This window comes from Gopherus flavomarginatus, chromosome 14 (genome assembly GCF_025201925.1).
Source record: "Gopherus flavomarginatus isolate rGopFla2 chromosome 14, rGopFla2.mat.asm, whole genome shotgun sequence".
NCBI lineage: Eukaryota > Metazoa > Chordata > Testudines > Testudinidae > Gopherus > Gopherus flavomarginatus.
Genome location: NC_066630.1, coordinates 33,395,940 through 33,423,895, shown reverse-complemented (window position 1 = coordinate 33,423,895; position 27,956 = coordinate 33,395,940). Strand labels below are relative to the sequence as shown.

Sequence of the window (27,956 nt, the reverse complement as noted above, 5' to 3'; positions counted from 1 at the left end):
ATCCATAATATGTGATCAAATATTTGCTAAGTTCCACTTGGGCCGAGCCAGATAATTCCTCTTCCTTCAGGGAAACTGAGCTGGATGAGGAGGAGAAAGAATTTCTCCTTTACTCTGTTAGCGCCTTTTTTTTTTTTTTTTTAAACCTTATTGCCCTTAGAGGTATGATATGTTTGGTTTTAGTTCTTTTAGAAACCACACACTGGAAATGCACCTCTCTTTGCTTGGCAGGGAGATTGTGGCCCAGAGTCTGAAAAGAGGAGCACTTGAAACTTGCAGGGATAAAGGGAAGATTTTTTTTTTAAAAGCATGCAAGTTCAAGCTATGGTTTTCACCATATAAAGTTTCCTCTAGCCTTTAAAAGAATTTGGGGCAGGGGGAGAGGAATTATGGTTAGGTAATGTCTCCACTCTATTCTTGAGGCGGAGGAATCTTTAGAAGGGTTCTACTGAACTTTGCCCCAGGAAGATGGAGCTATAAAAAGTTCGGAAGGGGTACTCCTCCACCATTTTCTTTGTAGAAGGCGGCTCCATGGGCAAATAAGCTGTCTTAAGCAGAGTCACTTCATTACTTCAAGGAGCACCCTCTATTGAGGGAGTGGTGGCCCCAATGGATTCCTAAACAGCTTATCTGCTGAAGTTGAGGAGAGCTGCTGCGTAGCAAATCAGTTGCAGCAGTGATGCTAGTGGCAGTTGCTACTGCTCCACCTGCCCCTGCAAGGTGCCTTTATGGGATCTGCCTGTGAGATCTCCTGTGTGCCACCTCTGTGACTTAATTCCCTGGCTTTTTTTTTCTTTTTTTTTTTTTTTGGGGGGGGGAATGGGACAGGAGGGTGGAAACTTAATTCCCTGGCTTTTTTTGGGGGGGAGGGAACACTTTAAAACCTGTTTTAGGAGTCTCCAATTAGTCAAATTCATTTTTTGGGGGTAATTCTATCCTGAAAGTCTCTGCTACCACAAGGAGACCCTTGATCTACCAGATGTGGTCCCAGCTGTTGCTCTGCCTTCAACCAGCAGGGTGAAGGGGAATGCCCACAGTACAGACTGCTGGACATGGAAGAGGTGTGGAATGAGAATTTATGTGGAAGTTTGGGAGAGGAAGAATGGATAATTATGAAATACTACGTAACATATTATGGATATATATCATGCTGTAAATTAGTCAATAAACAAAGGCTCTTTCAATTAAGTAACAGTTAAGATATTTAGCAACTTTTTCCCATTATTGCAAAGGAATTATTTTTAGGTACATCCAATAATATTTTGAAGTTTTCTTGAAAGAGAAAAAATTGAGGGGATATGGCATTTTGAATTGAATGGGTCCTGTATGTGAAGTTCCTACAAAATTCCTGGGGAAAGGAGGAAGAATGGCCTTTAGTTTGACTGAGTAATAGGCTTTTCAACACCGCTGTCCCCTAAGCATTAAAATATGTCAGACAGAACATCTGATGAAATGATCTTCAATGCTTTTAACATGGGTGGTGAGCTGCTGGGAGCTAAATTTAAAGGGCAGCACTGCTACCATCTCTATTAGGCCATCTCATGATTTGGTGTTGATATCCGTGGCTAAACAGTCCTCACTGGCCATGTAGATCATGGAGCGGAGACTCCAAGAAGAAAGAGGTGAAGCTCAAAAGAGGTTCCCTTAAGTAGGTCATTGTTGACCTTAATGGAATCAACAATTAGCCCACAAGGAAGTATTTGTGGACCTGAGTGAAGTTGCTGGATCTCAATTTGCACATCAGATAATGGTACGGTTGATTTTGAGGGCCCTACAAACAGAGACCTCGATTTTGAGGAGTCTTTCTGCCCAAAGGAATAACGGAAGAAGGTTCTTTCTTCATCTGGATTGGAATGGCACTCAAGTTTTCTTGCCCCAGCTCACTCCTTTAATCCTATAAGCACATTTAGTATATGGCAATGTATGCGCAAAACACCCCCCCCCAACCCACTTTGGTTTGCACTGAAAAATGTGAAGTGCTACAGCAGTGCATGCATGCTATTGTAGCAATCAAAACTTTCCAAAGTTCCACCAATAATGAGGCATGCCTATGCACCCATAAGTATGGCTATGTGGAGGCAATAATCTTTTTAATACAACACCTAGAATGATTCTCCCCCTCCCCAAGATGCTTATTACCATGCCTACACGGACTTATTTCATATTTCTTTTCAGCTCCTGGGTTCTTTTTAAAACAGCCACAGAATTGTAGGTTGACGCATTCAATAATTTGAGTCCCCCTGCTTCTTTTTTAAGCCAAAGGCCATGGGTAACTGATAATCAGGGGCTGTTACTTATAAGCACAACAGCTTTTTCCTGCCAACACCTGTACCAATCAATTACTGGCTTATAGCATGCATGTTAAAATGAAAACAGGAAACCCTTCAAGTGGGTGTTAAGGGTTGCCATAATGTAGCTTCAGTTATAACTTCACTTCCTTTTTATTTTGGACACATTTTAAGCTGGTATGTTCCATTACTCATTCCAATATTTCAAGAGTAGTTTTTTCAGTAAAGAGCCACCTTATGATTACTTTGGTGCTCTTTTGGTATAAAATAATACTTCAGGTGTCAGTCTACAGTGCCTGTTAGGAGCATCCATTAGTTTTCTGATATACACTTGTGTATGTCAAGTCCTCCAATTTCACATAAACAGCATGTACAAAGCAATGCTGAAGGGAATTTACATTTACAGTTATCACTGGTTCTTGATGAACTCCAGACTGCTCTTTACAGTCTATTAGGAACTTTAAGTCCACTTGAAAAGCCATCCAAAAAGAATAAAGTGTTATATATCTGCAATAGAGTTTTCCCCAATACCAATAACACTCTTGCTAAGACAGATCAACTAGAGTATGCCATTCTTACAAAGTTCAAGACTAGCTCTCTCCACACTGCAAGATGTCTATGGAGTATATTTTCTTCTATCTCATCTGAACTCCGAAGTTGTATTTTGACTATTGAGAGAGACTGGCATCATATAAATTGGGGATGATCTATTCCTCTATCTGTGACTGTACTCCTGGAATTCACTACACAGTATCACTAACTGGAGACAGAACAGAATAATGAAAAAAAGTGACCACTGAGAAATCACACTCCATGTGAATTAACAAGCTATAGGAATAAAAATTAAATAATGTTGTAAAAATATCATTGCCAAAATAGACATTCGTAACCCTATTCACATTATTTCACACTACTACCTTGGATTAAAGTTTCTGTTATGAAGTTAGACAAATTCTTAATTAGCAGTTCACAAACTGGAAAAAATTAGTCACATCTACTCAAAGGGAACACATTTTGTCTGGTATCTATGAAATACACTAAATTTTAGTAATTTTTTTTAAAAAGTGTACACTAACTAGCTTGCAGTAAGATGCAGTAGCTGTGTGTACCTGGTGTATAAGTAAAACGTTGAGACTGGCTTTTTTTCCTCTTCCCATTGCAAAGATAAAACTGCACCTGGACAGCAGCTGTAATCGTTTTGTTATGGTACGGAGGAACTTCAAGAACAATGTTAGCCTAAATTAAAGTTGAAACAAGATAGCATTACATTTAAAATGTAAATGAAATACATCTGTTAAATAAAGAATACTGCATGAATGCTGACTGCAATGTTAACTCAAACAGGGATTTTTAGTTGGATGATTTTTAGTTGGGGGGGAGGGATAGCTCAGTGGTTTGAGCATTGGCCTGCTAAACCCAGGGTTGTGAGTTCAATCCTTGAGGGAGCCATTTGGGGAACTGGGGTAAAAAATCTGGGGATTGGTCCTGCTTTGAGCAGGGGGTTGGACTAGATGACCTTCTGAGGTTCCTTCCAATCCTAATATTCTATGATTCTATGAAGCTATTGCATCATGAATCTTCTAAACAGTAAAGCAGAAACATAAAATATAATTTAAGACCTGTGACGCGGGAGACATTTTTGCATATTCTAGATATTACATTTTTATTTAAAAATACACTTATGTGAGGTAATAATTTATCTTCATGAGCATATGAATGCCATGGTAGCAGATACTAAACTTCATACCGCTTATCTCATTGTCAGGAGTCTAATGCAATGAAAATTACTTCTCACCTTAACAGTTATTCCAAATTTCTCTTTTTAGTTTTTCAAACAAGTTTACCATTCTGTTTTCTTAGGAAGCAGCAACCTAATAACTGTTTTATATTGTTACAACAATTTAGAAAAAGTCTTCAGATGAAGTCAGTAAACTTCAAAACTTGTTCATGTGTCCTATTAATCATTTACTTTACAGTAAAAGTCTAAACTGAAAAACAAGACAAAGACCAGCAATTTCTTACTTAAAAACAGAAACAAAGAAGAAGAAACAAAGAAAAATAAGTTTCTCACCCCTTGACACTTTTCCCTAATTATTTTCCCTTCTACTTCCCACTGAGGTCGTCCATCTGTTGAGAGAAATTAAGTTTACAAGAAATTCAGGCGAAAAAGTATTTTCTGAAATACGCCGAATAAAAGTGAATGCAATTCAAAATATTAAAGTTCAGTTACAAGAGGATATTGCAGTTTTTGTAAACAGATTCTAAGATTCTTAAATGTTCTTACTGTTGCAAACATCTAAGGCTCTTTATTTACTTTAATGTAATCTGACCAAAGATTTCTTTACAAACAAATCTATATCTCTAAAGATTTCTCCGTAGATTATATTGTGAGTTGACACCACAGTCAAAGAGCATGTATAGTTCTTTACACTGATATTCTTTAAATAAGAGGAGAAAATTCAGGTTTTCCACCATGATTTTAAAATGTCAAGTAAATTAAAATAAATTGTAAAATTTAATGGTCACATCCTTAACTGAAGTGTATTAGTGTTGACATACTGTGTCATTTAACATAAGCTGAATATCTGGGCCATTCTACTTAATTTACAAGGATCAATTAAAATCTGTTTAAATATGTTTATAAAAATACATTAATGAAAAAAGAATGCTGATACTTGTTTAAAGGTAAAAGCTCCTATTACATAATGTGATAAAAATTAAATTAATATTTCTAATTCCAGAAGCAAGCATGTGTGTACACATATTAATTACTGTTTGGTAGAAGACAAAAAAGGAAAAAACCAGAGATGCAACTATTCATAGGTGTCATACACTACCAGTAGAAAGCTGAATGATTGCTTTTAAGTTTGCGTCATATTGCACAGACCACCATAGGACGAATACCAGTATGTAATTAAAAACAATAGTACATACAGGATGCTTAAAACACAAGCATTAGGGAGCAAGTGACTTCAACGGTGTCTACAACAAAATTAGACTAAAAAGTCGTATTTTTTATATTTCAGTGAAAAGGAGGACTACTTTTGCCAATACATATGCAACTAAGTTACTACAATCATACAAGCAGTGTGATTGACCACAATCATACAAGCAGTGTAATTTGACGCTGCACTCTGAGCAGAAGCTCACTGCCTGCTGATCACCTGTAACACAAGGACAAAACCAGAGCCCTGAACAGGAGAAAAGTGTGATTCTCAGATTCATGGGTGTGCTAGTTCTGAACCAAGGCAGTTATGAATTTGTAACCACCAAAAAACTCCTTGGTGGGGTCTGAAGGATTCTTCACCTAGTTCGAATCAGGAGGTAATCTACGGTAAGCTTATTTGCATGAATGTAGTTTCTTTATTATCAGAGGGGTAGCCGTGTTAGTCTGGATCTGTAAAAAGCAACAAAAGAGTCCAGTGGCGCCTTACAGACTAACAGAAGTATTAGGGCATAAGCTTTCGTGAGTGAATACCCATGTCATCAGGTGCCACAGGACTCTGTAGTTTCTTTATTTGTTTTCTCTGTAATGATTTTACCTTAAGAATATATATTTGGTTAGAAAGAGCTGTGTGGTAACATATTGGTGGACTTTGAGAAGAAAACAGAGTAGGGCCTGGTTATACAATCTGACTTTACTGGAGAATTTAAAGTATAGGCCGGGAACAGTACAGCCTGAAAATACCCCCATCATGAAGGAGAGAAGTGCATGTCTCTGCCCATAGAGGAGATGGCTGGGGAATTGGAAGCCTGAGAATGGGTGCCCTTGCTGGCCCATGGAAGGGGGAATACTGGTTAAGTTGCTCTGAACTGTGACAGAGTCACAGTCTTTGAGCTCAGAGGTGAAGCAGACAAGAAGCATGTGTCTCTGAAGAGTTTAACCTCTGATATATTTGAGGCGGAGGTTGGTCTATGGTATGTCTTGGATTCATACAAAAGTTCAGATCCAACAGGCTTCGTTGCAAATGTCTCCTGTAGCAGAATTGCCTGTAGTGTGTTCTGCCACTCCTTTCTCGTTCTTGGAATAAATGTAGAGCATTTGAAGGAGAGTACCCCCTCTTCTAGACAGACAAGGCATCTGGTATGTGCACTGGATGCTGGAAAGACAGATGGGCAGGAAGCACATCTCTTAAAGCCTGTCTTACTAGTCTTTGGATCAACCATCTCAGAACCAAAGAAAGTTTTGACTAAAATCTATCCTTGGCTATATACCAATTAATCCTATACTAAAAAAACCTAATAGTGTTATCTAAGCTAGACACTGAGGACTGATCCGGGTTTACCCCAGTTCGATTCTAACCCATCAGCTAGTCTAGGCTGAAAGGAACCGAGGCAGCTGGAGCACTGTGACCCAGGGACCTCTTGGTGCCAACTGGCAGAGCGCATGGGGTGTATAAGGGCTACAGGGATTCCTTGGGTCTGGCATCTACATACAAGGTCTCTACTGAAAACCTGTGACATACTGGTCATCATAATCATTGCAAAATGTATGTAAGGATAGTATGTAAGGAGTTATGAACATTCACTGACAATATGGTTCTAATGCAATCCTCTAGAATACAATAGGGACTATCCATTTAAGAAGAACAAAGAATATAGACCAAAGGACTGAGGGAGTCTATCCTGGGAAGCAGAGACTCTGAAGATGATTTGGGAACGCTGGAGGGTAATCATCTGACTGTGAGCTCCTAGTGTGACACTGTGGTCAAAAGGGCTAATGGAATCCTGGTATGTAGAAACGGGGGGATCTCTGTGGGTATAAGGAGATATTATCTCTGTATTTGGCATTGGTACAACTGTTACTGGAATATTATATCGTTTTGAGGTCCATAGTTCAAGAAAAACATTGATAAAGTGATGAGGATTCAGTAAAGAGCAACAAGAATGATTACAAGATTAGGAAATGTGCCTTATTGTAACTGAGCTCTTTGAGTCTATTTAGTTTAGCAAATAGAAGGTTAAGGGATAGTTTGATCACAGGCTGAGTATCTACATAGGGAACAAGAAATTGGTAGTGGGCTCTTCAGCTTAGACAAAGGTATTACAAGATCCAATGGCTGGAAGTTGAAGCTAGACAAGTTCAGACTGGAAATAAGGTGAACATTTCTAATAATGAGTGTAATTAACCACTGCAACAATTAAGCAGATTGTCTGGTGGATTCCACTATCCCTGGCAATTTTTTAAAATCAAGATTAGATTCTTCTTTAAAATATATGCTCTAGTTCAAACAGTAATTAATTCAGGAAAGTTCTACGCCCTTTGTTATGCAGAAGACTAGATGATCACAGTGGTCCCATCTGTCCTTATCTATGAACCACAATCTTAACTTTGCACTCGTATGGATGCTAGCTTTCCACTACCCATCTTATCAATCTCTTCCCTCAAAACACTATTAGTTGTGGATGTCTAGTTTAGTAATTTGGTGCTGGAAGGGGGTTTTGTGGTGATGATGGTGACAGAAAGATGGCATCCCTATGGAGCAGAATTAAGATTGTGGTATAGCTAGTTGTAGTAGTGAAGTGGTGTGTGTGTGTGTGTATTAGTAGAGGGTATATATTTAGCATTATATTTCCTTGCTTTTGTGGTCCTATGTCAGGTATGTTATGTGTTTAGCAGCTCTGTCTGTAACAAAGATTTGTTAATATATAGCTGACGTCAAAATTAACTAATGTGCTCTACCTACTGATACCAACTTCTTTGTTAGGATTGTAATTATAAAAGTGTATTTAGACATCAGTTTTTGAAGAGAGAGAGAAATTACCAATATCTAGTGATAGCTCTGTTTCAATGGTAATATCTTGCAAAATACAAAATCATGACTGAGATGTTCAGATTTATCTTTTAGACCTACGTCAGGCCCATTGCAAGTTTCAGATAAAAAATAATGAAAGTCCATCCAACTAAACAAAGTTTTACACTAATGGTAGGGGAAATGATTTTTTTATTCTGGAAATTACACCATCAGATATACAACTGTTAACATAAAAGGATTATTTAATATATTAGCACTATACTGTCATTTCATTATTCCCCAAATTAATTCTGTATTTTTTAATTAAAATTGATAAAATGTGATCTATATATTATAGATATGGAACTGCTGCACAAGAAAAAGAAGGGCATATGAGTTAATGAAGTCCCTGTCAGGTCTCTAATATTTAAGCAACAGCAAAGCTGGATGTTTACTGGAAGTTAATGACATGCAGGGTGAAGCTGACTACCCAAGGCCACTGAAACTTAACTGATGATTTGTCAAGAAGTACCCTACAAGTCTGTTGATATTAAAATACTTTTTGAGTCATCAGTTTGGTTTTGTGTATGATACCACAGATTTGAGTCACGTACTTTATTTTACAGGGCATTTAGAGAAAATTTAAGCCCAGTACAACGGCTAGATTTTTATCTTTCCCCCGACAGCCTATCGAAGCCAAGGCACAAAATCCATGTTGGCGGAAAGGCGGAATTTAGTTTATGTTCTTATGCCCTAACTGGTTGCAAAATTGTTTGCTGAGCTGCCAAGAAACATCTGATTCTAGTTGCATATTAAACTGAAGAATGAGAAGCAATCATCTAAAGGAGCAGACCAGAATGCCCATAATGGTGGTGCCCTCCTCATTACTTTTAATCCACTGATTAAGGCACTTACCCAGGAATATGGAAGGCCTGGGTTCCTGATAAGGAACAGGGATTTTAACTTGGGTCTCCCAGATCGCAGAGGAGAACCTTAGCTGCTGGGCTATGAGATATTCTGGTGTGAGTCTTTCAATCTCTCCCGTTGTAGCTGTTTCTCTGTGTATAAAGTAATTGAGTAGTCATTGGAGCAGGGACTTGAACTCTGGTCTCCCACATCCTGGTGAGTGCCCCAAGCACCAAGAATTCTCATCCTTTTTCCGTGTTCCAGCGTCTATTCACTCATTCATTCTGAACGTTTGTGTGGGTATCAAACACAGCAAGAGTGGAATGAAATATTTTTAAAATAAAAAAATGAGTTTGTAAAACCACAAACAGTATTAGAACTCAGGAACAGATGTAGTATCTGAAGCTACTTTTTAGTTGATGATATTTCAAGCTGTTAGGGTCCTGTAAAAATGTAAATATATACAGTGTTCACTGTGTAGGTTGTGTAATTTTTTTCTTCAGATCAGTCAAACATTCTAAAAAAAAGAGAGGCATTCCTTTTCTATGTCGGAGCACATGAGTGTTTTAAGCTACCTATTTGTTTGGGGTGGAGGGGAGAGAAGGGGCAGAAGGGGAGACAGGAGGAGAAGCAGCGGGGAAGGTACAGCAAGATTGCTCCCTAATACAAAAGCAAGTTATCCAGAACTCTTGAACCTCCCTTGAATTAAAGGGTCCAGGATAAAGCTCAAACCAAAGAAGAAGAAGAACAGAAAAATTTTAGCAAAACTAAGTAAGCCTCCTAAAAAGCTGCTACAATTATGCCTAACACACACCTGCTTCAGGACTAAAACAAGAAGAAGAACAGAAACTTATTTTCTTTAGATAAGTTTTAAATTACAGCTTTCATTTCAGGTAGTTACTTAAAATACAGCTGAATATACTATTCAGTCAAATCTTCTTACCCAACCCTATAGGAAGTAGGGCCTCCAAAATTTCCCACTATCAAACTTAAAGAATCTGCTAGCTACTGTAGGTTAATTTGTTACTACTGTATTATATATTGTATGAGAGCAATCTGAAGTTTAATTTTTCTAAAATACATGAATGCACTAGAGTTTTGTGAAGAAAAATACTAAATGCTTTAATAAAAAGTATATTAAACTAATGAATATTTGCAACCTAAGCAGTTTGAATGTACTTTACTAACAAGATAAGGCAAGAATTTTGGCCCTTCAGTTCTCAGCTTACTTTTGGGGGAATTTTGTGCCAAAAAATTGAAAAAGTTTTGCACAAAATATTTTAAAGTTCTGCATACGTTTTGTCAAAACAACACAATATAATCAGACCAGTTTCAATTATTTTGGTAATTTATTTCAAAATACCTGTCAGCAAGCAGGTCTGTAATAATACAGACAACTAAAAAGACTTCCTGAATGTTTTTGACAAATAGATTCCTTACTAGCATATTAATACAGAACTGAGTAATTCATTTTAAACTACAATACAGAAACATATTTCCTGCACCCCTCAGAAGCAGTGCAAAGGCTTGGGTGAGTTGGGGTCATGGATGAGCTGAGGAAGAGGGAAGTAATTGGTGGGAGGAAACCTGGGTGTGAACCTGGAAGGCTGTTGGGCATGGGTGGGAGAAATATGGAACAGGTTTTTTAGGGGTGAGTGGGGAGGGACTGTTAGGGAGCCTCCCCATGCAGATCCTGGCTGACCCCTTAGCCTCCCTCATTCAGTCAGGCACATCTGCTCCACCCCGTGTCCTTGCATCCCCATTCAGCTACCCCTTCTCACCACATCCATCCCTGCACTCTCCTCCCCCATTCCTGCATCCCCATTCAGATACCCCATCCCCATGTGTCCCTGCACTTCCAATCCCATTCAGCTCCTAGCTCAATGCTGTCAACCCACTAGCTTCTGAACTCCAGTCTATGTAATCTCCCAGCAGCCCCATGTGCCCTACCTACTCTTTCCATCCCCGCCCCATATCTCATGCCTCTTCACCTGGCCCTATGGGCAGGGCACTCTCCTCTCTACTGGTGGCTGGCTGAGCCAACTGCCACTCTTCTGGTACTACAGCAGCCCCTAGTGGTCAAAACGTGTAACTGCAGTGCATCTCTAGCAATGTATTTTTTGCAGAGAAAAAAAAAAATCTGCAGAGGACATGAATTCTGCACAGTGGCACAGAATTCCACCAGGAGTATCATCTCTATTACTCTGTACACTAGCTGAAATCTTGAGAAAGAGAATAAATAGGATGTGTACATGTACTATAAATACAAGACCAGATTTTTAGGCACTCACACATTTGTTTGACTCCTTATGCATGCAAATATCCAATATACATGCACAATTTGGGTATGTTTGCAAGCAAGTGGCAAATTCAGCATCTCTCTCTCTTTACATATTGCAAATATCTGATTTGTGCACACATCTGACATTGTATTTACCTATGCAACTTATGCACAAGCAAATATATACATGCAAATACACAAGCTTAACTTTAAACAGATAAGCCATGTGAACCAGATTTTTAAAGATCTATTGATGCTGTCATAAACAGATAGTTAAGGGTTAATGTCTTTTACCTGTAAAGGGTTACAAGCAGTGAACCTGGACCACCTGACCAGAGGACCAATCAGAAGACAAGATACTTTCAAATCTCGGTGGAGGGAAGTCTTTGTTTTGTGTTTGTTTGTCTGTTGTTCTCTCTGGGTTCTGAGAGTGACCAGAGGTACCTACAGGCTCTCTAATTTTCTGTTCAAATAGTAAGTACAAGTAGAAAGGCGGTTTAGTCTTTTGATTGTTTTCTTTATTTGCAAATGTGTATTTTGCTGGGAGGATTTTAATTTGTATTTGTGCTGGGGGGAAGGCTTCTCTCTACTGTCTATAAGCTGAAAGACCCTGTAACATTTACCATCTTAATTACAGAGACAACTTTTACTTTTTCCTTTCTTTTATTAAAAGCTTTTCTTTTTTAAGACCTGATTGATTTTTTCCCCTTGTTGAGGCTCAAGGGAATTGAGTCTGTACTCACCAGGGAATTGGTGGGAGACAGAGAGAGAGAAGGGAGGGGGGAAGATGGAATTCCTCTGTTTTAGATTCACGGAGCTTGAATCTGTATTTCCTCTTGGGGAGGGGAAAAGGGGAGGGGGAAAGGTGCATTCCTCTCTGTTTTAAGATTCAAGGAGTTTGAATCACAGTGATCTTCCAGGGTAACCCAGGGAGGGAAAGCCTGGGAGAGGCAACGGTGGGGGAAAGGGTTTACTTTCCTTGTGTAAGATCCAGGGGGTCTGGGTCTTGGGGTCCTCTGAGAAGGTTTTGGGGGGACCAGAGTGTACCAGGCACTGCAAGTCCTGGTTGGTGGCAGCACTACAAGATCTAAACTGGTAATTAAGCTTACGGGGATTCATGCTGGTACCCCATCTTTTGGAAGCTAAGGTTCAGAGGGGGGGTTATACCATGACAGATGCCTTAAGTACTCTGACAAAATATATTTTATGTAGACATCATTCTTGGTTACCAAAAATTTTATTTTTTTATCCTCTGCCTCTTAATTGTTTGTCAAACTTGTATGAACACAAAATTCTCTATTTACTAATTTGTTCATGATGTTTATTCCTGTAGTGGAGGTCTCACCTGACATGACCAATTAACATATGGAGGGAGGCCTCATTTCTCGGTGGACAAAATTAGGGTAGTAAACAGATCTTTAGGCTGAAAACAGGACATTTCTACTAAATAAGATAAGTAAACAGGTCAGGAGGCTAAAAAGACAGAATGTCTGAACCAGCTAAGATAAGAGGGAGAACACCCAAGGACCCATTTACTAACCAAGGACAAGAAAGTTAGGAATGTAGAGATCAGGTAAAGACTAGGGTGAGCATGGACAATGAATGCATGGATAGAGCATGCTACACAGGAAATGGTTCCTGCAAAGTAAAATGTTTGATGCAATGCACAATAAATGCAATGTAATGTGTAAATATATATAAAGCAAGAAGTTTTCTGTAGAACTTAGATGTGTGAAATGCCCTGTACCCACCCGCTACGTTTAAGGCTGATCAACTCAGCATAGCTTGCTGTATGCCAAACCAAGGAATCCGAGTGACAAAATCTGGTGTTAAACTGAGTTTTTTGGAACCCAAAAAACTGGATGAAGTATTCTCCCAGAATTGGACAAGGTGTTCTGGATAAGTCGTATGGAAAAGTTCTCTGAAGGAATCACAACAACAATTCCTCACCTGAAAGCATGATAACACAGCTAATTCCGAAGCAGCAATTAAGTCACAGGCAACACACGACTCAAATGGCGAACAAATAACTGGAACAGACGTCAAATAGTTCCCTGTTATATTTCATACAATTTTTTTCTAGTAAAACACAAGAGAAGGCCAATGCATAATATATGCAATGTATAAGCAGTTCCAAGTTTTCAGTGAGGAACCAGTTGGTTTGTATTCATCTTCCTGAGGCAGCAACTGTACTATTTTCATTTATAGCAGCTAACCCACAGATCACTGATCAAATTGAAGTTTGAGATTACAACTTGCAAAGGTTTTAATACATTTACCACTGAAACATTCATAATTCCAGTTCTTTTCAAACTAAAAAGAGAAACTTACCTTGTCCTTTTTCAAGAAATATAATTTTTGATTCTGGAAGAAAATTAGATCCAGTCATAACCATTTCATGGCCTCCATTTACGGAACAACTGTTGATGCTGTATTTTTCTATCTGAGGAAGTTCTTGAGCAGATCGCTGAGCTATTTTTTAAAAAGATGAAAAAGGAAAAATGTTTAACTACTTTCATATTTTGAGTCAAACTGTAATTACTAAATGAATGATGATATAGTAAGCAATCACAAAACTTCACAACAGGTTAACCACATACATTGGATTCACTTTTCAGTTTAGTGAAATCTGTTTAAAATATTTCTGAATTATTTTGAGGTCAAAATAATTGTCAAAAGCTACTTACTTATTCTTTATATGACCCATTTTGGTATCCCCACACCTGTAGTTTACAAATGAATACCACAAAGAATTTGAACTGCTGAATTAGAAACACTGCTATTTAGGACATGTCTACACTTGCCTCCGGAGCAATTGATCCAGCAGCAGTCGATTTAGCGCATCTAGTGAAGATGTGATAAATCAACTGCCAAACACACTCTCGTCAACTGGAGCGAGAGAGGCCAAGCGGAGTCCACCGGAGCAAGAGGTGCAGGTAGAGTCGATGGCGGGAGTATCAACAATTGACTTTCTGCAGTGAAGACACTGTGGTAAGTAGAGCTAAGTATGTCGACTTCAGCTACATGAATAATGTAGCTGAAGTTGCGTAACTTAGATCGATCCCTCCCCACCCCCCAGTGTAGACCAGGCCTTAGTCTCTAGTAAGGATGTAGAATCTGCCCACTGAAACCATTAATTAGCATTTTTTCCAAAAATAAATGCTTTGACTTTTAAATTATAAAGTATTATGTTACATAAAACCCAAAATGAATACTGATGCTCTTATGTAGAAACATGATTTATTTTTTACATGAAAAAGCACATTAAGTACAAATTTTGCTCTTCCCAAATTTCCGCATTTTACGTAAATTTCTTTAACAACATGATTTAGCATACTGAAATGCTTTAAAGAAAATTTTAATACTTTAATTTTACATTTAAATCTACAACGTTCCAACTACTCTCTAAGCATCTTCAGTTAGGCCTGGTCTACATTACGCGTTTAAACCGATTTTAGCAGCATTAAACCGATTTAACGCTGTACCCGTCCACACTACGAGGCCCTTTTTATCAACATAAACGGCTCTTTAAATCGGTTTCCGTTCTCCTCCCCGACAAGAGTAGCGCTAAAATCGGTATTACCATATCGGATTAGGGTTAGTGTGGCCGCAAATCGATGGTATTGGCCTCCGGGCAGTATCCCACAGTGCACCACTGTGACCGCTCTGGACAGCAATCTCAGCTCGGATGCAGTGGCCAGGTAAACAGGAAAAGCCCCGCGAAATTTTGATTTTCATTTCCTGTTTGCCCAGCGTGGAGCTCAGATCAGCACGGGTGGCAACGCAGTCCCAAATCCAAAAAGAGCTCCAGCATGGACCGTATGGGAGATACGGAATCTGACTGCTGTATAGGGAGACAAATCTGTTCTATCAAAGCTCCGTTACAGAAGACGAAATGCCAAAGCGTTTGAAAAAAAAAAATCTACAGGCTACACAGTGCTGTGTGACAAGCGTAACGGGAAGCCAGAGACTCGCTCATGGAGGGAGGGGGGAATGAGGACTCCAGCTATCCCACAGTCCCCAGCAGTCTCTGAAAAGTATTTGCATTCTTGGCTGAGCTCCCAATGCCTGTAGGTTCAAACACATTGTCCGGCGTGGTTCAGGGAATAGCTCGTCAATTTACTCCCCCCCCCCCCCCCCATGAAAGAAAAAGGAAAGAAATCGTTTCTTGACTTCTTTCAATGTCACCCTATGTCTACTGAATGCTGCTGGTAGACGCGATGCTGCAGCAGTGAAGAGCAGTATCTGCTCCCCTTCCCAGTGGCAGACGATACAATATGACTGATATCCGTCGTCACCATCAGCCCGTGAATGCTCCTGGCTTGCCTCAGGTGAGGTCGGCTGGGGGCGCCTGGGTAAAAATAGGAATGATTCCCTGTCATTCCCGGTAGATGGTACAGAACGGCTGGTAACTGTCTTCATCATAGCAACTGGGGGCTGAGCTTCAATCAGCCCCCTGCCTTTCATGTGAAAAGAAAAGATTCTGTACTGCCTGGACTATCATAGCAGTGGGATGCTGGGCTCCTCTCCCCCACACTGCTTAATGTCCTGCCTGGACTATCATAGCACCAGGAGGCTGCCTCCCCCTCACTTTATCTCACTAACAAGTCACTGTTTCTTATTCCTGCATTCTTTATAACTTCATGACACAAATGGGGGGGACACTGCCACGGTTGCCCAGGAAGGTTGGAGGAGAAGGGAAGCAACGGGTGGGGTTGTTGCAGGGGCACCCCCCGTGAATGGCATGTAGCTCATCATTTCTGCGGGATCTGACATGGAGCAGCTGTACTCTCTGATACACTGTTTCTCTTGTACATTTGCCCCATATTCTAGGCAGGACTGACTATTTTTAGAAACTATAAAGTAGGGATTGACTTGGGGAGTCATTCCCAATTTTGCTTTTGCGCCCCCGGCCGATCTCAGCCAGGGGCACCCATGATAGCAGCAGACAGCACGGAAGGACAGATAACCGTCATCTCATTGCCAAATTACACTGGCAGCAGACGGTACAGAATGACTGGTAACCATCTCTGCTATCATGCAAAAGCAAATGAATGCTGCTGTGTAGTGCTGGAGTATCGCCTCTGTCAGCGGCATCCAGTACACATACGGTGACTGTAAAAAAAAAAAAAAAAAAAAAAAAAAAAAAGCTGAATGGGCTCCATGGTTGCCGTGCTATGGCGTCTGCCAGGGCAATCCAGGGAAAAAGGGCGCGAAATGATTGTCTGCCATTGCTTTCCTGGAGGAAGGAATGACTGACGACATTTACCCAGAACCACCCGCAACAATGATTTTTGCCCCATCAGCCACTGGGCTCTTAACCCAGAATTCTAAGGGGCAAGGGAGACTGCGGGAACTATGGGATAGCTATGGAATAGCTACCCACAGTGCAATGCTCCAGAAATCGACGCTAGCCTCGGACGCACGCCGCCGAATTAATGCGCTTAGTGTGGCCGCGTGCACTCGACTTTATACAATCTGTTTTATAAAACCAGTTTATGTAAAATCGGAATAATCCTGTAGTGTAGACGTACCCTTAGTAACAGATAGGTTTTACAGTAAATGCACACAGTTTCAAAAATAATTTCACAGCCATAATATTCCAGTGGATTCTTCTGCCTAAAATTCTACTGGCACATGGAACAGAAAGCTATTGCAACTGTAATTAAGAGATTTTAAATGTGTGTAAGAGACTAATTGTTACACAACTTACAGCATTCAACAGGTATGGAAGCAATCTGTAGAGATAACACCTTTCCACTAGGCTGTGGGATATGAACACGGAACACAAGTCGCACTCTGGTATTCTTTCTTCCAATATCTGTCTCTCCTTTACGGAGCTCTATATCTGAATTGCGGAGTTTCAAAATACCAGCACAATCAATACTGGAGGATAAAGGGAGGAGAAGGGTTAGAAGACAGATGGAGGAAAAGTAGTCAAGTATTACTAAATGATCAAAAACATATCCTAAAGGTCTCAGTTTAACACTCCTGTTACACTAGAACTAAAAATAACTCTTAATTTTGCTCTGTGCCACTAACTTGGATAGCTGCTACTATGATGCTTTAAATTAGGGCAAAAAAGGAAACTATGGATTTCAGCTATAAAGTTAAATTTCGGGAACTTACATCCCCTGTCCTTTTGACTTTTTAAAAAGTAAAAGATCAATTATTTGTATTACATTAGTGCCTTCCTGAAACAAGTCACTCAAAAGTGATAACCACGTACAATTCTGCATGGGAAACAGTGTCATAAAATGGCCAAACCTGCAACCAACTGGCCTAACAAAACACTTTCTGAAATTCCAAAATAGCAATTATTGTTTATTTGGGACAACGGCTATGTAGTCAACTAAATAATAGGGTGACAAAGACGGCATAGCACTGTTATGGGACAACAACTACGGAAGAAATTTTATGGAAAATTTCAAATAAAGTTATACACATTAAAACCCATAACTAAGTAAATTCTGTTGCTGCATTATATGGTAGTCCACATTTTTCTTCTAAAAACCCCACTTTTTCTAAAAAAAAGTATTCTTACTCATACTGAGAAATTATACACATTTAGCCAAATCAGCATATATGCTGAACTTGATTCATATAAGAAATAATTTATGGTGCTCACTTGGCTTCTAAGTAGCATGGTGTAGCATTTTAGATGGGATGTCAAGTTCCCCCTTTGTTCATTAAAATAATACATAATCATTCCATTTCAGGTTTTGCACAGAGGCCTGAAGAAAAGTTAGGATAATAATCCAACTACAGGTAGCAAAAAGCAATTTTTTAAAAAGCTTGCTAGCAGGAAAAAAACCCAGACACTATATATAGCACATAATTAAAAATCAAAGCAATTAGGGCTATGTCAAGTTACCTTAAAAAAAATACACCATTTTTAACCTTGTATTGCTTTGAAAGGAATACACAAATGATTAACTTGCTAGTTTGGAAAAAATGCTGCTACACACCTGGCAGACATATTATTTTCAGGAAGAAGTGGAATTTCCAGTACTTTTGTGCTGGCAATTATTATCTCTTGGCTAGCAGTAGCAACTGTTTTCCCAGTGATTCGGTGCACCTGGTAGAATGCATGAGGTCGTAAGTAGCGATCGTCTGCTGTTCCAATGAACATCTGTAGGTTTACTGGCTTCTCACTGTAGCCTATGAGCTGATAAAAAAAAAAAGATAAAATTTTAGAATTGTAACTGGATTTTATGGTGTTTGTATTTTTGAGACAAATTACATTATTTGTATATATAAACACACACACAATTATAAAAGGAAAAATATTAAGCTTTTAATATTTATTCACAGACCCTGAAACTTTTTCAGCTTCTGATGTGGCATGACAAACAATTCTACAAGCAGCAAACCACGTGTTAATTGCTTGTCCCTTAGGACAGATTAGGAGAACATATATTACAAAGAAGTTTGTTAGGGCCTGTGTACATTGACATTAACCAAAAGGGTGAATTAAAAGTGGATTAGTTAAATTGAATTAAACCTCCATGTGAACATTCTTATTCAGAATTAAATGAGCCTTAATTTCCAAAATGAAATAAACGAAGTCAAATTAAGGCCTCTGCAATTCTGAATAAGGGCATAAACCACATTAAACATCCGTGTGTAACTAATCCACTTTAAATTCACACCTTTGGTTAATCTCGATTAATCTTCCTGAGTATCCCCATGTAGACAAACCCTAGAATGAATGGGAGGAGTTAAAGCTCCTTAATTCATTTTGAATTTTCTTAATACTTTTCTGAGAAGCAAATTATGATTTTGGAGTTTCCTCAGTTTAACAGTTTATTAATTAGTGTCTACAACCTTTGAATTTTAAAAGCAAATAAAATTCTTCATGCTTATGAATTAGTATGGTCAAAATTACCCTATTATTTCCATAGCAGAATATGCATAATTAAACAGATGGAAGCTTAAAACAAAACGTTTTCAAAGTTAGATATTTCAGATCATTGACGCTATTCCAACAAGCCAGAATTTTATCATTTTCCCTACGTAACTTCTATACCAGATACACACTGTTCTTAGCATTTCATTTTTAAAAAACTAATGCAATATTATAAAGAAGTTTATTTTCATAAACTTATCTAATTCTGCAACCTTAGTTGCATATTAGTAAACATATGCATAAAAGATTTAACTGTGAAGGGAAGTTGACAATTGTATGTTTTCAAGCACAGAAAACATTTAAACTAGTAAATTCTTCCTGTGTATCTTTCCTTCTATTTGCAACTGCAATGATAGCTAATAATTTTCAAGTTAAAATCAATTTTTGTTACATATAGTTGCCACATTTAGGAGAAAAAACAAAAAAAGTGTTTTCTCCAAAGGTTAAAATTTACTGTTTTACGTCAGTAATAAGCAAAACTTGTGTTCTTTGAAAATGTAACCACAAGGATCAACCCCACTCTTTTGTTGTAGTGCCTGAAAAAGTTAGGAACCTGAATTTAAACAGTTAGCCATATTTAAAAAAAAAAAAAAAATCTGGACTCTAAACCTAAACAAAGTTTAAATTAAGAAAGCGACCATAAAATCTGGAGAAATTATAGCATTGCACTACCTCAAACAAATTTTTAATCCTTATGGCAGTGGTTCTCAACTTTTTTCTACAACATTCCCCTATTCAACAAAAAATCCTCCTCTCATTTAGCTAGAACTTTCCCTCCATTTAGCAATATGGCAGAAACAGGATCGTCATGACCTAGCACTTAGATACAAATTCCACTGGATTTACCGTGGTTAGATTACATCTTGTGTCTCAGAGTGCTAATCAGTTTCACTAATTATGAGGCTGTTATTCATATCGACACATTCCATGTTTACAGAATTGACATTTAATAAGAGTCTGATTTTGTAAACCCATAAGCTTTTGTATGAAGAATTCAACAGGTTTCTTTCTTGGTTTCCAAATGGCTCAGTGCTTCCTTGTAATGGTAATATGTATGCCTGATCATCCTCTGCCAGCAATCACTACTCCTGTAAAGTAGTATAGTAGCTGTCAAGCATTCTTGCATGTGTTTTGGTAGGATCTGCCGTAGGGAAAAGTTAGGCTTTGTCAAACCTTAGTCCCAGATTTGGACCTTAGCGTCCAAAATATGGGGGTTAGCATGAAAACCTCCAAGCTTAGTTACCAGCTTGGACCTGGTACTTGCTGCCACCACCCAAAAAATTAGAGTGTTTTGGGGCACTCTGGTCCCCCTGAAAACCCTTCCCTGGGGACCCCAAGACCCAAATCCCTTGAGTCTCACAACAAAGGGAAATAATCCTTTTTCCCTTCCCCCCTCCAGGTGCTCCTGGAGAGATACACAGACACAAGCTCTGTGAATCCAAACAGAGTGACTCCCCCTCTCCGTTCCCAGTCCTGGGAACAAAAAGCACTTTCCTCTTCACCCAGAGGGAATGCAAAATCAGGCTAGCAAATCCAACACACGCAGATCTCCCCCTGATTTCTTCCTCCCACCAATTCCCTGGTGAGTACAGACTCAATTTCCCTGAAGTAAAGAAAAACTCCAACAGGTCTTAAAAGAAAGCTTTATATAAAAAAGAAAGAAGAATACATACAAATGGTCTCTCTGTATTAAGGTGACAAAATACAGGGTCAATTGCTTAAAAGAATATTGAATAAACAGCCTTATTCAAAAAGAATACAAATCAAAGCACTCCAGCACTTATATTCATGCAAATACCAAAGAAAAGAAACCATAGAACTTACTATCTGATCTCTTTGTCCTTACACTTAGAAACAGAAGATTAGAAAGTAAAACTACTTCTCCAAAGCTCAGAGACAGCAGGCAGACAGAAAACAAAGACTCAGACACACAATTCCCTCCACCCAAAGTTGAAAAAATCCGGTTTCCTGATTGGTCCTCTGGTCAGGTGCTTCAGGTGAAAGAGACATTAACCCTTAGCTATCTGTTTATGACAGGCTTCATGCACAAAAGAGGGAGGAAAGGAAGGTTGGCTGCTACCTGGCTGTGTGGAAGAGTTCTGGAAGCATATATTGCAAATTTAATTTCCCTTTGTGGGGAAGACAGCGCAAGACACAATTGCAGGCAGGTCCGGCACGAAGCCAAAAAGTGCTGTGTAACTGGCTACAGGAAAATGGCAAATTCCATGGGAGGAAAGAGACGGTTACTCACTTTGTGCAGTAACTGAGGATCTTCGAGACTGTTGTCCATGTGGATACTCTGCTTCAGGTGTCTTGACATCCTATGCTTGTAAATGGAGATTTGTGATAGCAGTGCCCAGTTGCACTGCGCACATGCCATAGCAGTCTCAGGACATTCTGAAAGTTTACGTATCGGTGCGCAGCCAATTGTCCCTCTGTTCCTTCTCTACCTCCAGAGAATTTACATGAAACGCTGAAGTAGATGTGAGGAGGAAAAGTAGTAGAGCATCCACAGTGACAACCATCTCTTAAAGAACCTCAGTTACTGCACAAGGCCGATAATCTTCTCTTCTTTGAGGATTGTCCCTATGGGTGCTCCACTTTAGGTGACTACTGAGCAGTGTCCATCAGTGGAGGGGAGGGGCTTCGGAGTTGCGTTACTGACGGTGGATAACACTGTGAGCCCAAAGTTAACACCTGATGCAGATTGTTGCTCTAGAGAATAGTGTTTAGTAAATGTATGGACTGATGTCCAGGTTGCTACTTTGCAAATATCAGTGATACTGATACTGTTGAGAAAGGCCAAGGATATTGCCTGTGCTCTGGTAGAGTGTGTGCGAACTTCCACTGGAGGTTGTAGATTGTTGTTTTGGTAGCACAAATGGATACATCCTGATATCTATTTGGATAGTCTTGGTTTTGAGATGGTTTGATTCATCAAATGCTCTGTTATGGAAACAAAACCGTCTATGATTTTCTAAACATTTGGGTTTTTTTAGTGTAGAAAGCTAATGCTCTGCCAATATCCAATGTGTGGAGTGAGGCCTGCCTCTCCCTAGTTTGTATGTGGCTTTGGATAAAACAGAGGTAAGAAAATGGGTTGGTTCAAATGAAAGAGGGAGGTGACTGGGGAGGAACTTGGGATGCAGTCGTAGGGTTACTTTATCTTTAAAGAATGCTGTATACGGTGGGTGTTCCATTAGGGCACCTAATTCTCTCACTTGTCTGGTGGACGTGATGGCATTGAGGAAAGCCACCTTCATGAATAAGTGTAAAAAAGAGCAGGTTGCAAGGGGTTCAAACAGTTTTCTGATGAGTCTGCGTAGAACAAGGTTGAGATCCCACATGAGTGTAGGTTTTTTTTATTGTGGGATAAGTGTTTTCAGTGCCTTTAAGGAAGCGTTTAATTGTTGGGTGAACCTATACAGTGACACCCATCCACCTTGTCGTGGAAGGTGGTAATAGCAGCCAAGTGTACTCTGATGGAGCTTGTGGGAAGCTCCAATTTTTAAAGTCCGAGTATATAGCCCAGGATCCTCGGTAGGGGAGACTATTGTGGTAAGGGCTTTATCATGGCACCAGATGCAGAATCGTTTCCACTGATGGATATACGTCTTTCTTGTACTTGGTCTCCGACTGTTCAGTAATGTATCTTACTTCCTCAGAACAGGCCTCCTTGACCCTAGTCAGCCATGGAATAACCAGGCCTTGAGGTGGAGTACTGCGAGGTTGGGATGATGGATGCGTCCCACATCTTGAGATAGAAGGTACTACAGGTACTTAGTGAGGTACTAAGGGAAGGGTTCAAGGTGGTTTCACTGCAATCTGAAGCAGGTATGGGAACCATGTTTGTCTGGCCATGTAGGTGCTATAAGAATGACCGTGGATTTGTCCTGTCTGATCTTGTGAATGATTCTGCTTAGGAGTGGGGTGAGAGGAAATGCATACATCAGTGGTGTCTTCCATTTTATGAGGTGAGCGTTGCCTAGGGTGAGGTGTCTCAATCCCACCCTGGAGCAATATTGTGGGCACCTGGTGTTCTGAGCTGTTGCAAATAGAGCTATGGTAGGGAACCCCCATAGTCTGAATATGGACTTGAGAATTCTGGGATCCATCTCCCATTCATGGGTTTGTGAGAAGTCCCTGCTCAGGACATCTGCTATTGTATTCTGACATCCTGGAAGACAGCATGCAGATATCTCTGTTATTGGTGATGCACCAATTCCAAAGTCGTATCACCTCTGTACATAGGTAGTATGATCATTCTACCTCCAGGCAGCTTATGTAAAACATGCATGCTATATTGTCCGTGAGGATCTTGATGGCATTGTTCTTATTTAGAGGGAGAAAGTGGTCACGTGCATTTCAGACTACCCTTAGCTTCAGTAAGTTTATATGCAGGTTGGACTCTGCTGGGAACCAGCGGCCTTGGACCGTATTGTTGAGTAGGTGTGCCTCCAACCTTATAAGGGGAGTGGCTGTCGGGACTGTCATGGTTGGAGTTCTTTATTGGAAAGGGACTCCTGGATAGATGTTCTTTGGTTGTGTCCACCATGTTAGAGCGTCTTTTACTCTGTGTGGCATTGTGAGGTTGAGAGAGTGACTGTGCGGCACATATACTGTTCAACGCCAGGCCTGCAAGAATGGAGTATGGAGATATCATTACTCTGTGTCTGTGGAGGTGGGCTGCAATGACAGAAAGAACTTTGGAGGAGATCCTAGGAGGAGTGGACTGACTGAAAGGTAGTACTCTGTCTTGGAATGCTGTTTCCCTAGGGTGAATCTCTGGAATCTTCTGTGGCCGGTGTAAGGTAATATGAAAATATTCATCTTGGAGGTTGAGGGCTGAGGCCCAATCTTCCTCTCTAGCGCCAGAATTATTGTGCTTAGTCACCATTTTGAAATGTTGTGTTCTTACAAATTTGTTGAGTTTGTGTAGATCCGTGACGGATCTCCACCCTCTGGTGCTGAGGATTTAGAGCTCTGCGGCATAGGTATAGCAGATGGCACCATTGTACTGCTTAGTGCAGAGGTTTTCAGCAGCTCCGTGGGTGCCAAGTTGGAAGGTTTCACTTTATTGTGTGAACCCCCATTTGAGCTTGGCTGCATAGGGTCTTTAGCTCTTCAGGAACTCTTGGTACTGGATGTTCCCGGTACCTCGTGGTCCAGCACTCTTGGTGCCGTTGGTACCAGGGCAGATTTTTCAGTTGGAGATAGTTTCTTTTAGGCAATTCTTGGTGCAGAGACTGCTTTTTGGTAGCCTTTGTTGGAACAGGCTCCTTGACAGACGTTGTTGGAGCAGAACCCCTGTCAGAGGCTGCCACTGGTGAGGGGGTGTCCTGGATGCAAGATCAGAGACTGGCCTGGGGGATTTCTCCATCATGAGGAACTTCAGTTGGGGATCTGACTTTTCTTGCCCTAGCTGCCAGCTTTCTGCAGGGTGGGCCTTCTGAGTAATGTGCATCTCAGACACATTATGTGTGGCTGTCAGAGACCCGTATGGAGAGTTTGCAAGTCAGGCAGCGTTTAAAGCCAGGAGAGCCAGGCATTCCTGAGAAACCTGGTCTTAGAGAAAAACACAGGGATAAATCCTGTTTCAGATTATAACTGTGTACCTGTCAAAGAGATGGGGTGCATGGGGAAAGTAAGAGGAAAAAAAATTTTGAATGAAGAAATAAAAAATTATATTAGGGCAAGGGGATAGTGAAGCTAATACAACTAAGCTAATGCTATCAAGAACAACTATGAACTATCTACTATTACTCTTATCTGAGGTAAGAGAGGGTGCTGCTGATTGCTCTAACTCAAGCCAAAGGTGGTTGAGAAGGAACAAGAGGATGGTTGGCTGAGGACTGATACATAAACGTTCGGAGTGGCACAAGATGCCTATGATGCGTTCATGGCCCAACCAGGCACTGCTACCACAAATCTCCGATTACAAGAGCGGGTGTCAAGACACCTAAAGTGGAGCATCCACAGGGATACTCCTCAAAGAAGAGAAGCTGAATTCTGGCATACTGGATCAATTCTATGGAACTGCAAAGTCTACAGGGCCTTTACTGAAAAGAAAAGGGTGGCTTGCAGTTCTTACAACTACTGCTTCAGGATGTCTGAAGAGTCAAGACGGCATCACTGCACTGGGTTTATACTAAGTTTACATTCTCACAAGGTCTCCCCAACACAACGTTAAGGACCAGAAACATGTCTTTAAATTGGGGGGGGGGGGAATCAAGAGCCCTCACAAAGAGCCCTAGGTTAAGAAAGAAACTCTAATTTGCCATACAAAAGTTTGACTACAGCTTGTGTGTATCCTGCATCACCTGAAAACTCATGATCTTTGGCTATCAAATGGAAAAAACTAAGTCAAGAAGATTTCTTACTGAGAGAGCCATTTACTTCACACACAACTTGTTTGAGCACGAGTTCTCAGCAACGCCGTAGAGATAGCAGCAATCGCTGTTATTTGCTGGCTGCCTCATTACATTTTCTTCTTTAGGAAAATAAATTTTAAATTTCCTCACAAACAGTAACAATCCTAAATGCACACTTAGGAAGTAGACGTATAAGAACAACGGGCCATTGAAATATAGAAACACCGCATATAAATAACTAAAGTTGGGAGTATGAATTTTTTTTTTAGTCACATTGTAACAGATTCAGCTTACAGTATAATTCCTAAGTTTATACAGAATGCAAAGTTGCACAAATATATTAAAATAGAAATGAATGTTAACTATTGTAGAAGGCCAGTAGCTTAAGACTTATGGAATCAGTGCCTAAATGGTTGGGTACTACTAAATTATTCCAAAATAAGCCACTGTTCATAAGTCCCATAAAGAAAAGGGCCATGTGGTAGCACAGGATCCCAGTGAAAGGGGGGGATGTGCAAAGGGAAAGACAACAACCAAAACAGACTTGGACAGCTGAGACCTGAAGCACCAAACAAAGACGAATGAACTATTTTCAATATCAGGCTAAGAGTCACCCTGCATCTGCAGGTGGGACTTTGCATTTTAGAATCTTAGGACAAGCCAGATCCCATCCCAAAATATAAAAAAGGTCAACCCTGAAGCTTCTTGACTTCAAGCCTTTGAAAGCAAAGGTAGTGTCCTCTGAGGCGGAACCAGTAATGGATGAATTAGAGATTGTCACTAACCTCCCTGTTGGAAGCAAACTGGAAGAGGATATAAGATGTAACCTGTATCCATTACCAATTTGAAACATATAAAACCAAAAAAAAGCTCTGGCATTCTTTGTTACTGTTACTACTAGTCCGGGACCCCAGCCTCGATCACCGCAGGCCAGGAGGGCTGGAGTGGCCCCAGCCCTGGTCCTGCAGCCCCAGCGGTTATCCAGCCCGCCCCCCGGTGCCGGAGTGGCCTTGGTTAATGGTTAAATGATATAATTTTAATAATTTAACCAGTTAACTTTTTAAATTGATATTTACATCCTTAACAAGAACCATCTTCAAAGTCTGAAAATGAATGTGGTAACTTGGATTCACTTTGTACAATGCCTTTATAAAACCACTATGAATCAAGGAAACCGCTCTGAGGAATTTGAGTACAGATGAACGAGAAGAAAAAACTTCAGAGTCTTGAAATAAAGTACATTTAGCTTAAAAGTAATTAAGAAGGACCTAGAGCCTTGAAGCCCATATAAAGGAAGAGTATAATATCAGCAATCCCAGACTAGAACAAGTTCACATTCTGGAATCTGCACTAGGTGAAAGGAGCTCTCTTTTGGATTGAGACACTCTGGAGGTTGAATTCTTCCTAGATCAGTAACTAACGTAAAAGACAAGCAAATCACTTTGATTGATCTGTCCCTCAGCCCTCGTATAGATTGCGTCGATCACAACATGTCTTCCATGCTTCTCATAACCTGGCCTTTTTTCTCCATGTGTGGCCATGTCTTTTCATGATAAAAATCTTTCCATCACTTTGGAGCCAAGTGGTCGTTTCAGTTCCCATGGGTACAACTCAGCAACAGCTGCGGTCCATTGATTGTTAGCGATCCTCCCTATATGCCCGGACCATCGCAACAACATTCTGCACTCCACTCTACTGTCTGATCACTTTGTTGTGGACTCTGTTGTGGATTGAAATTCCTACAATTCTTCTTTCCATTGCCGTCTCCGTGACAGACAGTTGCGGTTCCTCTGTTTTCGTCAGTGCCCAGGTTTTGCTGCTGTACAACATTGCTGTTAGTACTCTTGAGTTGAAGAGGCTGGCCCATGTTGCCTTGTTGGTTTTTCCTTGGAGGACATCCTAGATAGAATTGAATGTGCACCAACCTGCTTTCTTTCTTTGTGAGAGCTCACCTTCCAGATTGTGGTGCATGTTAATTTCTTGGCCCAAACAGACACATTGCTCAACTTCTATTTTTTCTTCCTTAGAGTATGTCTACACTACGGTATTATTCCGATTTTACAGAAACCAATTTTTGGAAACAGACTGTATAAAGTTGAGGGCACGTGGTCATACTAAGCACACACTAATTTGGCAGCGTGTGTCCACGTACCGAGGCTAGCGTCAACTTCCGGAGAGTTGCACTGTGGGTAGCTCTCTCATAGTTCCTGCAGTCTCCCCCGCGCATTGGAATTCTGGGTTGAGATCCCAATGCATGATGGGGCAAAAACAGTGTTGCAGGTGGTTATGGGTAAATGTTGTCAGTCAATCCTCCCTCCGTGAAAGCAACGGCAGACAATCATTTTGCACCCTTTTCCCTGGATTGCCCGAGCAGATGCCATAGCACAGCAACCATGGAGCCCATTCAGCCTTTTTTTTACTGTCACGGTATGTCTACTGGATATTGCTAACAGACACGGTACAGCA

The 27,956-nt window shown here is 40.2% G+C and overlaps 1 protein-coding gene and 1 long non-coding RNA gene across 2 annotated transcripts in view; one reads left to right on the top strand and one right to left on the bottom strand.

The window, feature by feature from the left end:
- NFATC3 (nuclear factor of activated T cells 3) overlaps positions 1-27,956 on the bottom strand; it is a 163,994-nt gene that overhangs the window by 32,424 nt on the left and 103,614 nt on the right. Inside the window, 5 exon segments of the mRNA XM_050922682.1 lie at positions 3,398-3,524; positions 4,360-4,415; positions 13,542-13,682; positions 16,924-17,096; positions 18,179-18,378. Of these exon segments, the coding sequence (XP_050778639.1) occupies positions 3,398-3,524; positions 4,360-4,415; positions 13,542-13,682; positions 16,924-17,096; positions 18,179-18,378 (697 nt within the window).
- LOC127034180 (uncharacterized) overlaps positions 1-27,956 on the top strand; it is a 240,628-nt gene that overhangs the window by 173,910 nt on the left and 38,762 nt on the right. The window lies entirely within an intron of this gene.